The sequence below is a fragment of the Scylla paramamosain genome, chromosome 6 (genome assembly GCF_035594125.1).
Source record: "Scylla paramamosain isolate STU-SP2022 chromosome 6, ASM3559412v1, whole genome shotgun sequence".
Taxonomy (NCBI): Eukaryota; Metazoa; Arthropoda; class Malacostraca; order Decapoda; family Portunidae; genus Scylla; species Scylla paramamosain.
Window position 1 is genome coordinate 2,391,939 of NC_087156.1, and position 13,634 is coordinate 2,405,572.

The following is a 13,634-nucleotide window of genomic DNA, read 5'->3' on the forward strand; positions in this document are numbered from 1 at the left end:
TGACCTTGAAGATAAACTAGAAGTTTTGCATTGCGCACGTGATGTTTGAAGAAGAATCCAGCATCATATGTGACCTAGAGCCGTATTCTGAAACCACGACTATTTTCAAAGGTCACAGAATTCTCAAGAGTGTTTATCCTGTTAATAATGTAGAAATGTCATTAGAATCATAGAAAATAAGACTGATAAAAATCGTGTAACTTCAATTAGAGGGTCTTGAATGTAGTGAAGATGCTGGCAGATGTGTTTTAGAATACAGTCCTAGTTAAACCGCCCGTCGATGTCTTTTCGCCGTCTTTTTGTTGCCTTTTGGCCAGAATACCTTGGGTAAAGAAAAATAAATAAATCAAATTAACAGCAAGTTCCATGAGAGGGAACGACCATAAAAAATAACAAGTGGGTATGGAAATAAACAATATGTAAAAATGCAACACACACACACACACACACACACACACACACACACACACAGACACACTGCCGCGTCACTATGACTGAACAATTACCGATCGAGTGACAGCGCCGGCATTCAAAGGTCAGTAAGTGGTCCTCACTCCTCGCAAATCTACACTCCAGGAAAGAAACGCACAGTCGAGTACAAAAGGAAGGAAGTGTGTCCATTTCTGACAGATTCAGCAACACACGCCATACATACTTATTTTTTCACATTCGTGACAACACTTTCCACACACGACAAGATCTCATCTCTTGATTTTACTAATGCAGTCCATACATGTTGTCATTTTATTCACTACAGGCGCCGATCATTAGAAATAAGAGTATAGTAATAGTAATTTCTGCTTACCATAACCTGCATCAAACATATTGACATTGTGGTGGGATGTGGCATCTGGCCCAAAGGGGTTGTCACATCATCAAAGCACTAGCTACACACTGCGTCGCAGTGTCAGTGAGGGGCACTAATAACACGTGCGTTCTTGTGCTTCTTGGCAGCACTCACCACCCTCAGTGACTGACCGTGAGTGGTGTGCATGTTTTCCCTCTTTCCTTTATTGTGAGGTGGATTGTAAGGATGTCGAAGTAACCCTGTTTTTCATCCTTGCTGTGAAATGTGTAGGGGTAGGAGAGTGGGAGTGTTTTGTGGGTGGAGTCAAGGTCATCTTGATTGGAAGCAGCAATTATTATCCTTCCTTCCGTGGGAGTCGCATGTCAGTTCTCATTGAAACATGATTTATATTTTCCTTTGTTTGTTTGTTTGTTTGTTTGTATCACATCGTTTCTGTGTGAAAAAAATAATTATATATATATATATATATATATATATATATATATATATATATATATATATATATATATATATATATATATATATATATATATATATATATATATATATATATATATAGTCAATGAAAAGTGTCTCCCACGAAGTGGCAGACATTACTACAACCAGTCTCCTTAACATAATCAACTTATATTGACTTTGATAAGGATCACATAAAATGGTCATCAATTGGTCGCGAAACACAGCCAGACGCTACCTTATACGGAGAAAAAAAAAAATCTAAGCTTATAGTGATTGATCTTTGAGGAGGACTGAGACCACTCACACGCCACACACCGGTGTTGTGTTCGTAGCTGCCCCCTTGTTCGTACCGTCCACTCTTTCTTTACAAACAAAAGATTGATTTCTGTGCCGTCAATTTCATCAGTATATTTTCCTAAGCTTTTAACCAAGTCTTCAGCCATACTGATGACAGAATGTTGTGATCTTAGCTGTCCTTTGTACGCAGCTGACTTGTTTACAAAGGCGTCTTGATAAACATACGAGAATATGTCCACAACAATATGTCTGCTGTCCACAACAATATGTCTGAAGAATTGGTTAAAAGGGATGAAATAGATCCTGTAAAGTGTTCACAACAGTCCGACTTTTGTTTGTAAACAAAGAACAGACAACTACGAATAAAGACAGCTACGAACACGACACCAGTGCAACGAAGTCAAAACCGAGCTGCAAATCTGGGTCTGCCCATCATCATCGCCTCCTGGGACTCGAACTCAGACCTTCTCGGTTATGAGCTAAGCCTGCAAACCATTATATTAAGCGATGGGTGTGTGTGTGTGTGTGTGTGTGTGTGTGTGTGTGTGTGTGTGTGTGTGTGTGTGTGTGATGGAAATAGGTATGTATTAAATAGAATATCCAAAATTATGAGAAGTGTCTGAAGACCTCCCTTTTGAAAGCACTTGATTCGCTATTACTTAGATGACAAGGTTACGAACAACGAGCGCCACTGAGGTTCCTTCATTACAGATCGTCGCCATGTGGCTGGAGCTGTTCCTTTTCGCCCTCTTGGTGCTGCTTCTGCGGTACTACTTCACCAGGCCCTCGGGCATGCCTCCAGGTGAGGGCGTGCAGTGTTTTCCTTCGCTATTAATTCAGACAAGGATACATTTTTACCATTTTTCTCTTTGGGTCCTTTTCTTGAACTATTTATGTGTGAAACCCTAGCTGGGTAAATATGAGGAGATGCAATATCATATAGTGACGAGTGTCCTCCCGGGTATCAAGGTTCCTCCAGTTAGGAGGCACGAGTATAGTATCTATCCACCAAGGCAGGTGATCCTTGCCATTCTTTGCAGGTCCGATGGTGATCCCTTACGTCGGGAACTTGTTATTCCCTAGCATTCCTATGGTCGAGAAATTCCAGAAGAAATATGGCGACATGTTCAAGTAAGTATTGAACGCATTCACTGGAGAAATATAGACGTGAACGACCTGTGCTAAGGAAGTCTGCTGTTAGAAAAACTTACCTCTTAGATATTTATCTTTATTGGTGTGTGGGTAAAATACAACACTTAATTCATGGCAATGGGCCTCTGCTATTTCTGTCCACGATTCAAGCATACTTAAGAAAGCCCCAGGATAAATAGACAGAGAAACTGACCCAGCCACCTGTTCACAGGAGGTAGGAGGTGGTGCAGAGCTGGGCGCCACTTGCTGTGCTGTAACCCTTTGGCTCCAGTGGCTTCTCAAGATTTGTGAAATGCTGTAGTGCAAGTTTAGGGCAAAATATTGAAACAACACCGTCAACTAAACTGATTGATCAGGAAATTCAAATTATGAATTCCTGTAAGAATTATTTGTGCAAAAGTCGTATGTCCACGTATAGTCAAAGGGTTGGAAATGTAGATCGAGTGTTCTATTCCTCTTCGTTGTTACATGCATGTCAAATTGCTATTAATACCGTTCCTTCCTCATTGAGGATTTTTCTCCTCAGGACTGAATTGGGACCCAACAAATTTATCTTCATATGCAACTACAAGCTCATCAAGGAAGCTATGTCAAGGGTTGAACTATCGGATCGTCCCCATTTTGATTTGGGTTTAATAATATCTGAAGGAGTTCCAGCAGGTCGGTGTCTCACTACAATTTTATGGTTATTTAAATTATTAATGTATGAACGAGTTATTTTCGAAGTGGGTTTTTCTTTATATTTCTTTATAATACTTCAGTGTAGTTAAAACAGGATAGCAAACTGAATTATAACAATTTACGTAAAGTTGTTAATGGATTTCATTCAGATTTCATGTAGAGTTGAAAGTGAAATATTGTGATGTAAGGGTCTATCTGTAATGCTGGTACTGCATTCTCAAACTTCGGTGTCTCATCTTGTCTTGCCGGCTTGTAGTGGAAGTTTTCAGTGGTATTTATTCTAATGATAGGTGAAAAGTATTGTATATCTTTCGTAGACGCCAGTAATAGATGGTTAAGTTAATTAAGGCCACCAGCTCGTACCCACTTTCTTTATTATGTAAGAGGTCGAGAACCCACCAATGGTACAGTAATGCAGGTCAAGTATGTGTCAACATATTGGCTTCTTGTATTCTTACAGATACTACTATAGTCACTTACATAATGCTCATCATCTGAGTATGTAATTACTTACAATATTACATATGTATAATTAACTATACGGGCATGTGATAACATGTAATGCCACTTATCTCCAATCATTCTTTTTAGATGTTACCTACGAATGTGGCCTTGTAAGTGTACTCTCCCGAGTGTGTTATACTGTGTAACGGTGCTTCCACTGCTACCTCTGCGCTGCGCTCTTTGATGTTCCTGTCTCGCTGGTGAATGCCTGCATACTGAGGACGTCGCCCTACAGGCGTCACAGGACGTCGTTCTTTTTGTCTCATGCCCCTGTTGACCTAGCCAGGGCATATTTACGTAGTGCACCCCAGGTGACGAAGCTGACCACAACCGCGTCTGCGGGATGATCCCAACAGCGATCCCAGGCAGCTTATCGCTAGCGTTAATGGACTCAAATGGGTGATCATGAGTCACCATAACTTACTTGCGCTGACGCGAGTACATCTTCAATGGAAGAAACACTCATGAGAATCAGACTATGTCATTTGAAGATAGTTCTTTAGAGAAAGCATTTCAAGGTACGAGCTCTGCATCACGTGATACATCTCAGACACTTTCCTCCTCCACACCACCGATGCCTGTGACCCTCTCTGCTCCATTATAGATACATGCTCGTGCTCCTCCCACAGGTGTCATCATGACTAATGGCAAACACTGGCAAAATGCTCGAAGGTTTCTGCTGCGTAACCTGCGTGATCTCGGGATGGGCAAGACCTACCTAGAGGACGCCATTCAGCGAGAGGCACAGTTGCTGGTGGAGGATTTCAAGAAACACTCCGGGTCTCCCACGCTCTTTCCCAAATCCCTCAATGTCGCTGTCCTTAATGTTGTGTGGCAGATGGTTGCAAGTGAGTACTGGTGATGACTGTGGTAGTCTTTATCATTCTTAAGTCTTATTGTTCTGTCAGGCTTGAGAACACTGCTCCTCACTGGAGACCCTTCATCTTCTCATCCTCAGGCACGAGATATGACATGGACGACGAGAGGGTTTTGTCAGTCATCAAGATAATAAGGTCATTCGAAGCTACGACTGCACTAATAATTTTGGAGTTCATTCCATTCATCAAGAAGATCATTCCAGACTTTATAAAGAACAGAATCTCGGCATACAAGACAATGGCGAACATGAGAAAAGAAGCGAAGACACTCATACAGGTATGATGCTGACTGCAACTTGAATTGTGCGCATGAGTGTGTGTGTGTGTGTGTGTGTGTGTGTGTGTGTGTGTGTGTGTGTGTGTGTGTGTGTGTGTGTGTGTGTGTGTGTGTGTGTGTGTGTGTGTGTGTGTGTGTGTGTGTGTGTGTGGCAAGCTCACAAACTAGGAGTGCTCTCGTTTTTTATTTATTTATTTATTTTTCTTTACTGTATTATAACACGGCCATCTATTAGCAGCTTTTCAAACTGTTGTAGCGACTGCATTGGTCTCTGGTTCTGTCTGTTTAGTAAACTATTTTACATTCAGTACGGGGTGAATCTTACAGAACACTCCTTGGTCAACCGAGTCTTTACCCATAATTCACACCTTAATCGTCCTAACATCATACCGTGCCTCTCATGACCGGGAGGGCTGCTTCCTCGTATAATCTCTCCAGCACTGACCCCCACGTTCACATAATTTTAACCTTTAAACAATTAACCTACATTCCTTCAGGCTGAGACCAATATCCTCTCAGAGTTCTCTGTACACACCCTACCTCTCTTAACTTATCTCTACCGACCTTCCAGTCTCTCTCCACCTTAGGAAGGCGCCTGTCTTGTCTAGGCCACCCTGACTAGCATGATGAACCACACCCACCCTCCATCTTTTGTAAGTATGTACACCTGCATCCCACCCCACACCCGCACGTGCATTCACAGTCAAATCTGCACTCACTCTTCACCCACAATATATTTATATTGTACGTCCGCACCCACAGCACATCTCAGGCACCAGCGAACCACATCCGGCAGACCTCTGATGCATATCTTACCCTCCACTTTTCATCTTAGTTGTATATAACGTGCACAGGAATTGAAGGCAGCACACCGCGCCCAGCTGGACCCTGACAACCCAAGAGACGTGATCGACGAGTACCTCATCGCCATGGACAATAAGAGTGACATTGCTGAATACTTTAGTGGTGAGTTGCTTCATGTATTCTTACAGTCTTATTTCAACTCGTCGTCGTGACAGTGTGTGTCCACGTGTAGCAAAGTTCCTATACTATTCTGAATTCCTACACCAAGTACTATATATTCCCCATCACCTGTTAGACAGCGCGGATCCTTACATCCTAGGCTGGGTGAACACTACAGCGCAATGCAAGGGTGTGAACCAAATGTTGTTCATGCAGTCGCTAAGGTGCATCTGGAGCTGTTCCTTTTGACTTCCTCACACATCTTCAAGCCTTATACTACAAGATGGAGCTGCGTCCCTCCCAAAGCCACATGATAGATGCCTCCCTAACGAGAGAAGATGGTTTCCACGTCCTTTTTGCACAAATCCATCTGCCTGGACTTTTTTTCTCCATGTTTTCTTCTTTCACTGTTCCCCAAGCGTCAGTGGTTGGATCTGTGTGCGAGCTTTTGCCAGTTATTCATGTCTATTGCACTTTTTCTTTTCTTTTTCTGTTAGTGGTGTTTCTGTTGTTGCTTCCATTCTTTGAAGCTCCGCTGTATGTCCATATCATCATCTCACTTTCTGTCTACCCGTCGATCTTCCTTCAACAAATCTTCACTGCGGTGCGGATGCCTTTGATTGAAAGGAAGTTGCAGTTAGCAGTTGATAGGATTTCTGAGTAGGCTACAACACGGGGATTTCGTTTCTCGGCTTGGAAGACTGTGTTCATACATTTTTGCCGCCTTTGTGATGTTCACTCTGACCCAGATTTGTATCTGTATGATAGAAGAATCTCTTGTGTAGAGGAAACTCGTTTCCTGGGATATATATTTGACAGACGCCTGACTTGGGTACCTCACCTTCGTTACATTAAGGCAGCATGTATGAAGGCGCTGTCACTCCTTAGAGTCTTGGCTCATAATTCTTGGCATGCTGACAGACAAACCCTTCTCCTCTTGCACCGAACTCTTATTCTTTCTAAGTTGGAGTATGGTCGTGAGGTTTATTCATGTGCTACTGAGGTTTGACTTCGTTTGTTGGACTCAGTGCACCATGCCGGTGTTCGCTTGGCAGCTGGTGCTTTCCGCTCGTCCCCAATTCCTAGATTATTGGTGGATACTGGAATCCTCCCGCTGGACTTGCGTCACCAGTCTTTATTGGTGAGGTGTTGGTATCGAGTCCAGTGTCTTCCCGGGAAACCCAAGCATTTTGTGATGATAGCAAGCTATATCATGTCTGCGATTCACACAGATGGAGTGTGCAACTAAAGAAGAATCATTATCTTTGATGTGAAAATTCTAACATAAATATTTCGTGTTTGACAGAATTGGACTTAGTATGTGTGACTTTCGACCTGTTTAATGCCGGGTTCGACACCACCTCCAATATGCTGCGCTGGCTTATCCTCTACATGATCAAATACCCCGAGGTGCAGCGGCGCGTCCAGGAGCAGATTGACGCGGTGGTGCCCCGAGACACCTTGCCCTCCTATCAACACAAACCCAAGTACGTACATCGCCGGTCATGAAGAATTATTGCAGTTTATCCTCGTTCATTCTACTTGGTGTTTCCTGCATCTCTGTGCATCACATCAGTCATCCCTCACGATAGAACATCACTAATCTGTATATTTATTTTCTACGTAGCTGTTAGTGTGGTTTTGATGCCACACTAGCTTGTATGCTAGGTATAGCTTAAGTATGTGTATAGTTGATGTGTTTACTGTTCATTCGAGTACACCTGAATGAGTAAAGATGTGTCGTGTGTTGATCCAGCCTGCCCCTGGTGGAGGCCATGATACACGAGGCTCTGCGCTTCTCCTCCATGGCAGCCCTAGGCATTGAGCGCTCCCCAAACAGAGACATTCAAGTAGGGGGCTACCTAATCCCCAAGGTGAGACCATCGCTCTTCCTTGCCTCTAACATGTTGTTTGTGTCATGTATTGAAAAGATTACCTTCTGCATCACTTTTCTCAGGTGTTCATCTGGTCGGTTGTTATATTGTACCAGCGGCATGAACATTGTATTTAGAGGTAGCATTATATTAATAGTACTGAGGGAAAGTTTCAGTCAATGCACTTTTTACAAGTTTATTTTGTATTTACAACAGAAGAATTCATCCGCTATGGGAAATACTGTAAGATGAGGGTTCTGAATATTTTTGTGAGGCAGTTTGCGTCTCTGGTTGTTAGAAAGACGTTAAGAATATGTCGCTGTGCCTTTTTATCAATAAAGCAGGGACGCTACACACTTAGCTCTAGAAAATGCTTAGGGTTCATGAACACACACTCACAGCCACAGCACTGAGTCCAGTGAGAGACACGCCATCGCTATGATGTGGCCCTCCGCCACACATTGCCAGCCTCGGAAAATGCCGCCGGCTAACATAAAGTAGATGTAGACATAACAGCCGTATCTGCATCAGCACCTCGTGATCAGGATGGTGCCTGCTGTTGAGCTAGCTGGCGATATTTCATCAGATAGAAACAGGGAAGTCTCCTAGACTAAATGAACAAAGAACAATTTCCGGAATGTATAAGAAAGGGTCTGTTCCTACCAATCCCCAACTGCCTGTGGTTACACAGGTCGCAATGGATATTATTTTTTACGAGAAATGTAACCTTGGTGAAAGCACAAATGAAATTCAGATAAACGAAGAAGAAATTTAGGAAACGTTTCTTTTTACTTATTTATTTTATTATCATTATTATTATCTTTATTTATTTATTTATTTTTTTTTATCTCTCATATTTATATTCCTTTGGAAAACCAACGCAGGGAAGCTTTGTGTTCCCCGTCAGCATCTGCTGCCACTACGACCCTCAGTACTGGGAACACCCCGACCAGTTCAGGCTGGAGCACTTTCTGGACGAGCAGGGCAACTTTGCATCCAAGAAAGAAGGTTTTCTGCCCTTCGGCACAGGTGTGTATACACTTCCAGGTGTACGCTGCAATACGTGTGGCTTGAAGGAAGTGTTGACGGTCACGTCATGACGGGCAAGTGTACCTTTAGCCAGGTTGCATGGCACTGGATGCAGGATAGGAAGGTGACTGTCTTCCTCACTCTCTTTACAATCTTCCTCATCCATCACATACATGTGTGTGACTGGGCAGACGAACAACAACATAAATTTATATCAAACTAAGACAGGGACATACAGCCAAACTTTACCACAATCGCCCTGGATCATTGTATGTGTACGACATAAAATCAATATTACAAAAGCGACCATAAGCCCAATACCAAAAGCTGTGTGTGACACCACGCCTCTTTCCTCAGGACGCAGGAGCTGCTTGGGCGAATCTCTGGCCAGGATGGAAGTGTTCCTCTTCGCCTCAGCTCTGCTCCAGAACTTCACCTTTTCTGCCCCTGAGGGTTGCGAGGTGAACCTCAAAGTAAACTCCAGATTGCCAACAATACGCATGCCTACCGACCAAAACATTGTCATCACTCCAAGAACAAAAGAAGAATGATTGAGGTCACTCCTGTGGACTCTCTTAGAGGCTCGAGTAGGAGGCGCCTCCGGCCTGCTGCTCCCATCACCGATTTCGTAATCGTAGCTTTATCGCTTGATGACCAGCTTTACTTTACCTCATGATCCTGGCAAGGTTAGAGTAACTCTACTGAGAAAGCATTCCGTGAACTGTATTGCAATGCATTACGCGATGTCAGAAGGTCCTCAAGAGAATAATAAAATACCAAAAAACAAAAAAAAAGGTACTGTACATGCTGAAAAATATAGAAAATAGGCAAGATGAGGCATGTGGTCACAGTTTTGCTTCTGACCTGCCGTATTCAACATGTATTTATTCTTTCTTTCCTTATAGGCATCAGATGGTTTCCAATGATCAATAGAGAATGTTGTTTACATTTAAGAGTAGCTATATGTGCTGAAAGCGAAGGTTCTAGCATTTCACTTAACCTGGGTGAAGCACGAACCAGTTAAGTCGTTGAAAAGTGGCCATGTGAATCGGCATCTCTCTCTCTTTCTCTCTCTCTCTCTCTCTCTCTCTCTCTCTCTCTCTCTCTCTCTCTCTCTCTCTCTCTCTCTCTCTCTCTCTCTCTCTCTTATGGTATTATACAATAATGTCGAGATTCTAATCCAACTGTCTCGTCGACCTTGGTTTTCTTTCCACCAACCGTGATGTTCCATGAGAGAGAGAGAGAGAGAGAGAGAGAGAGAGAGAGAGAGGTTAAGCGACAGTATACATGAAAAATCAACCTTCAGGCCATCTTTCACCTGATACACAGTTAATTTCTTCACCTGTATATGTACAATATATACACTAATCCAAGCGCACATTCAGTGCATACATACATACATATATACATACATACATACATACATTCTTATATACATACACAGAAACGACTGAAGTAATGCGCGCACTCACACACACACACACACACACACACACACACACACACACACACGAAATGGCAGTTTAAGGGTTAAACACCAATTACTCAGCTTTGGGATCGGTGTCATACACATGCACACACACACACACACACACACACAGGGCAGTTAAGCTTGTGGGAGTGTAGTTTTAACACCACACTACCACACCTTACCACATCACACCACACCACCACCACCACCACCACCACCATACACCATACCATATCATACAACACCACACCACACCACACCACACCACAGTATCTTTGACCTGCCCAGCCCCGCCGAGCCCCGCCCAGTCCCGCCACTATTAAGGTAACAATTTTCCGTCACATATTTAGCGCAGTTTTGAGCGTTTTGCAGCTGGTTCCAGGTGATTTAAACGCTCGCTGTGTAGGAGTAGGTGAAGGAGGTGGAGATGGGGGAGAAAGAAAGAGTGTGAGGGGTAGGGGAGAAGAGGAGTTATTGAGGAGAGATGCAAAAAAACTACTTCGGCTCAATCATCGTTTTATTTATTTATTTTTTTTATTAGTGGAGTTTGCATTGTTTTGATATTTAATTTAGTAACAGAAAAGTATAACAAGTTATACTACATCATATTTTTTTTTCCGGTTAAAGTAACACTCGTCATCTTATACATTTTATTTATTTATTTATTTATTTATTATCATTATTTTTTATTAGCACGCCTAGGATTGTTTTGGTGTTTGATTTAAGACTTAAAAAACATAAGGAATGTGTCCCAAGTAATAATATCCTATAAAAACTAGAATAACAATTCATATTTTAAAATTTGACATAAGTCCGTTGCTAGATTTGAAAAAAATATTTACTCTTTATGACTGGAAATTTGTGTTTTCTTTATTTATCTAGAAAGTAAAGATTTTCTTTTTTTTTCATTCAGAACATGTTATATAATCTAGTCTGGCTGTGTTTTTCTTCTTGATATTTTAAGTTTTTTTGAGGCCCCGTTCGTAAAAATTACAGATTATGTTTTGGATTTTCCATTATTATTAGTCAGGCTGGAAATGTTTTTATATTCCAGGTATTGTTTAAAGTATATGTCAAGTCAGAATATATAAAGCATTCCAGTCTATTTCCGTTTTTCGAGAGGTCAATTTCAAAATGGATTAACATACGTATATAAAAGTGTGACAACAGTGACGTCATCAGGGTACCGAGACCTGGCACATCCCTTCATTCCAGTCTCACTCCGTCAGTGCTCAATGTGTCAGTTGAAGTATATGGCAGATCAGAATAATGTAATGCAGTTTAGTCTGGGCGTCTTTCTTCTCGCGAGTTTCAAAATGATTTTTTTCTGCCTCCCTCCCTGCCTGTACATCAATATTTAATTAAACCTTCGCGTGTCTCCAGACTCAGACGTGAAAGAAAGCCGAAATTAACCACGAAAATAGATAAATAACCACCAAAATGCCCAAATAAGGGCGCCCACCGTAAAAACATCAGGACCCAGACCAAGACCTTCCCCCATCCCTGTCCGCGTCTGTTCGTCAATATTTCCCTCAATTTCCAACGTTTTTCAGGTATTTCTAAGTGCTGTAGAACAGGATGCGTAGTAGTAGTAGTAGGAGGAGGAGGAGGAGGAAGAAATGAGGAATGGAGAGAGAGGAGAAGGAGGAAGGAGGAATAGATGTGGAAGATGGGTGGAGAGTGGTGGTAATAGTAGTAGTAGTAGGAAGGGGAGGAGAAGGCGGAGGAGGAGGAGGAAAAAATGAGGAATGGAAGAGGATAAGGAGGAGGAGAAAACGAGGAATGGAGGAGGAAGAGAAGGAGGCTGGAAGGAGGAATGGATGAGCAAGGGGTTCTCTCTCTCTCTCTCTCTCTCTCTCTCTCTCTCTCTCTCTCTCTCTCTCTCTCTCTCTCTCTCTCTCTGGATGATTTAAGTGTGGGCGTGTGTACAGTACATACATATACATGTATATGTGAACATGATCTCGTCCACCCATATGTCCGTCCCAAGGACAGCTTCCCACCTCTCACCCCAAGTCCACCCAAATTGAAAACACTGCATGATCTGATTTGTATGTATGGGATTTGAAATCCCGTTGGCACGGCACAACACCGCTATTGCAGTCACAGATATGGTGGGCGGCCTGGAAGCAACAGCAAAAAAATAGGAAATGAGGAACAGCACACCGGCGTTTCCATATGTAAGCAAAATTCTTAGGATCAGCAACCAGGGTAGAACAAGAAATAACGGGTTCAAGCTTGAAAAATTTAGGTTTAGGAAGGAGATAGGAAAAAATTGGTTCTCAAATAGAGTGGTAGATGAGTGGAACGGACTCAGTAATCATGTAGTTAGTGCTAGGACACTAGAGAGCTTTAAGAGAAGATTAGACAAGTTTATGGATGGGGATAACAGATGGAAATAGGTAGGAGTGTTTCATACAGGGACTGCCACGTGTAAGCCTGGTCGCTTCTTGCAGCTTCCCTTATTTCTTATGTTCTTATGTTCTTATGTACTTCCAATGCTCAACTGGTAATGTTTGGAGTCTAAGGGGGATAGGGGCGACAGCGGACCAATAGCGCGTTGGCTTCACATTCGTGACGTCACACCGACTCCTCTTATTATCCATGACATATGTGTGGAACTTGGACTAGAAGGCCTGGAAAGTCTCACGAAATGACCTCCAGTAATACACTGTTGTGCTGCCCCTCCCACGTGTAGCTGGTGCTGAACACACCCCGTCACTCTCCGCCACCAGTACTTAGGTGTTAGCTCGCCTCGACAGTCGCCTTAGTTTTGACAGGCTCTTAGTCTGCTACTCGCTCGTTTCTACATCGGATTAAATGAATGTCATAAGAAATACATACTAGTACGCGGCACTATACAGTATAGTATTTCGGCGAAGCAACTGACCTAACCCTGGAGAATAGTCTCCCCTTTCTTTCTCTCTTTCGTATGATATTGAGAGAAAACGCGTTGAGGACTTGAACCTAGACTCAATCATAATACGTATAGCGTGCCACATCTCCAGGCAATAATATTATTGTCGGTGCTACTAATATTAGATCAGAGTAGCAGTTGTTATGGATACTGTACACAATACAAAGCAGGAAACATAAACTGACTCGCGAAGTAATCTCCTTCACTTATCTGTAAACATCTAAGTTGTATGGCATATCAAGTAATATTTCATAAGAAAGTAAACACGAATGTCCTTTTTCCTAAGGGAACGTGGTGTCTTCATAATTTCCATTTTGTTAATAT

General features: G+C 42.5%; 1 protein-coding gene across 2 annotated transcripts; it reads left to right on the forward strand.

Moving 5' to 3' along the window:
• The first annotated feature begins 843 nt into the window (after positions 1-843).
• On the forward strand, positions 844-9,799 carry LOC135101205 (cytochrome P450 2L1-like). 2 transcript variants are annotated; one of them, XM_064004814.1, is made up of 11 exons: positions 844-979; positions 2,276-2,366; positions 2,605-2,695; positions 3,243-3,376; positions 4,531-4,749; positions 4,860-5,056; positions 5,911-6,022; positions 7,326-7,506; positions 7,776-7,893; positions 8,778-8,922; positions 9,280-9,799. In XM_064004814.1, exons 2-11 carry the CDS (start codon positions 2,285-2,287, stop codon positions 9,471-9,473), a joined length of 1,473 nt encoding a protein of 490 aa, XP_063860884.1. In that variant the 5' UTR covers positions 844-979; positions 2,276-2,284; the 3' UTR covers positions 9,474-9,799. The 2 variants fall into 2 exon arrangements, with proteins under 2 accessions (XP_063860884.1, XP_063860885.1); XM_064004815.1 differs by lacking the exons at positions 844-979; positions 3,243-3,376.
• The last annotated feature ends 3,835 nt before the right edge of the window (positions 9,800-13,634 follow it).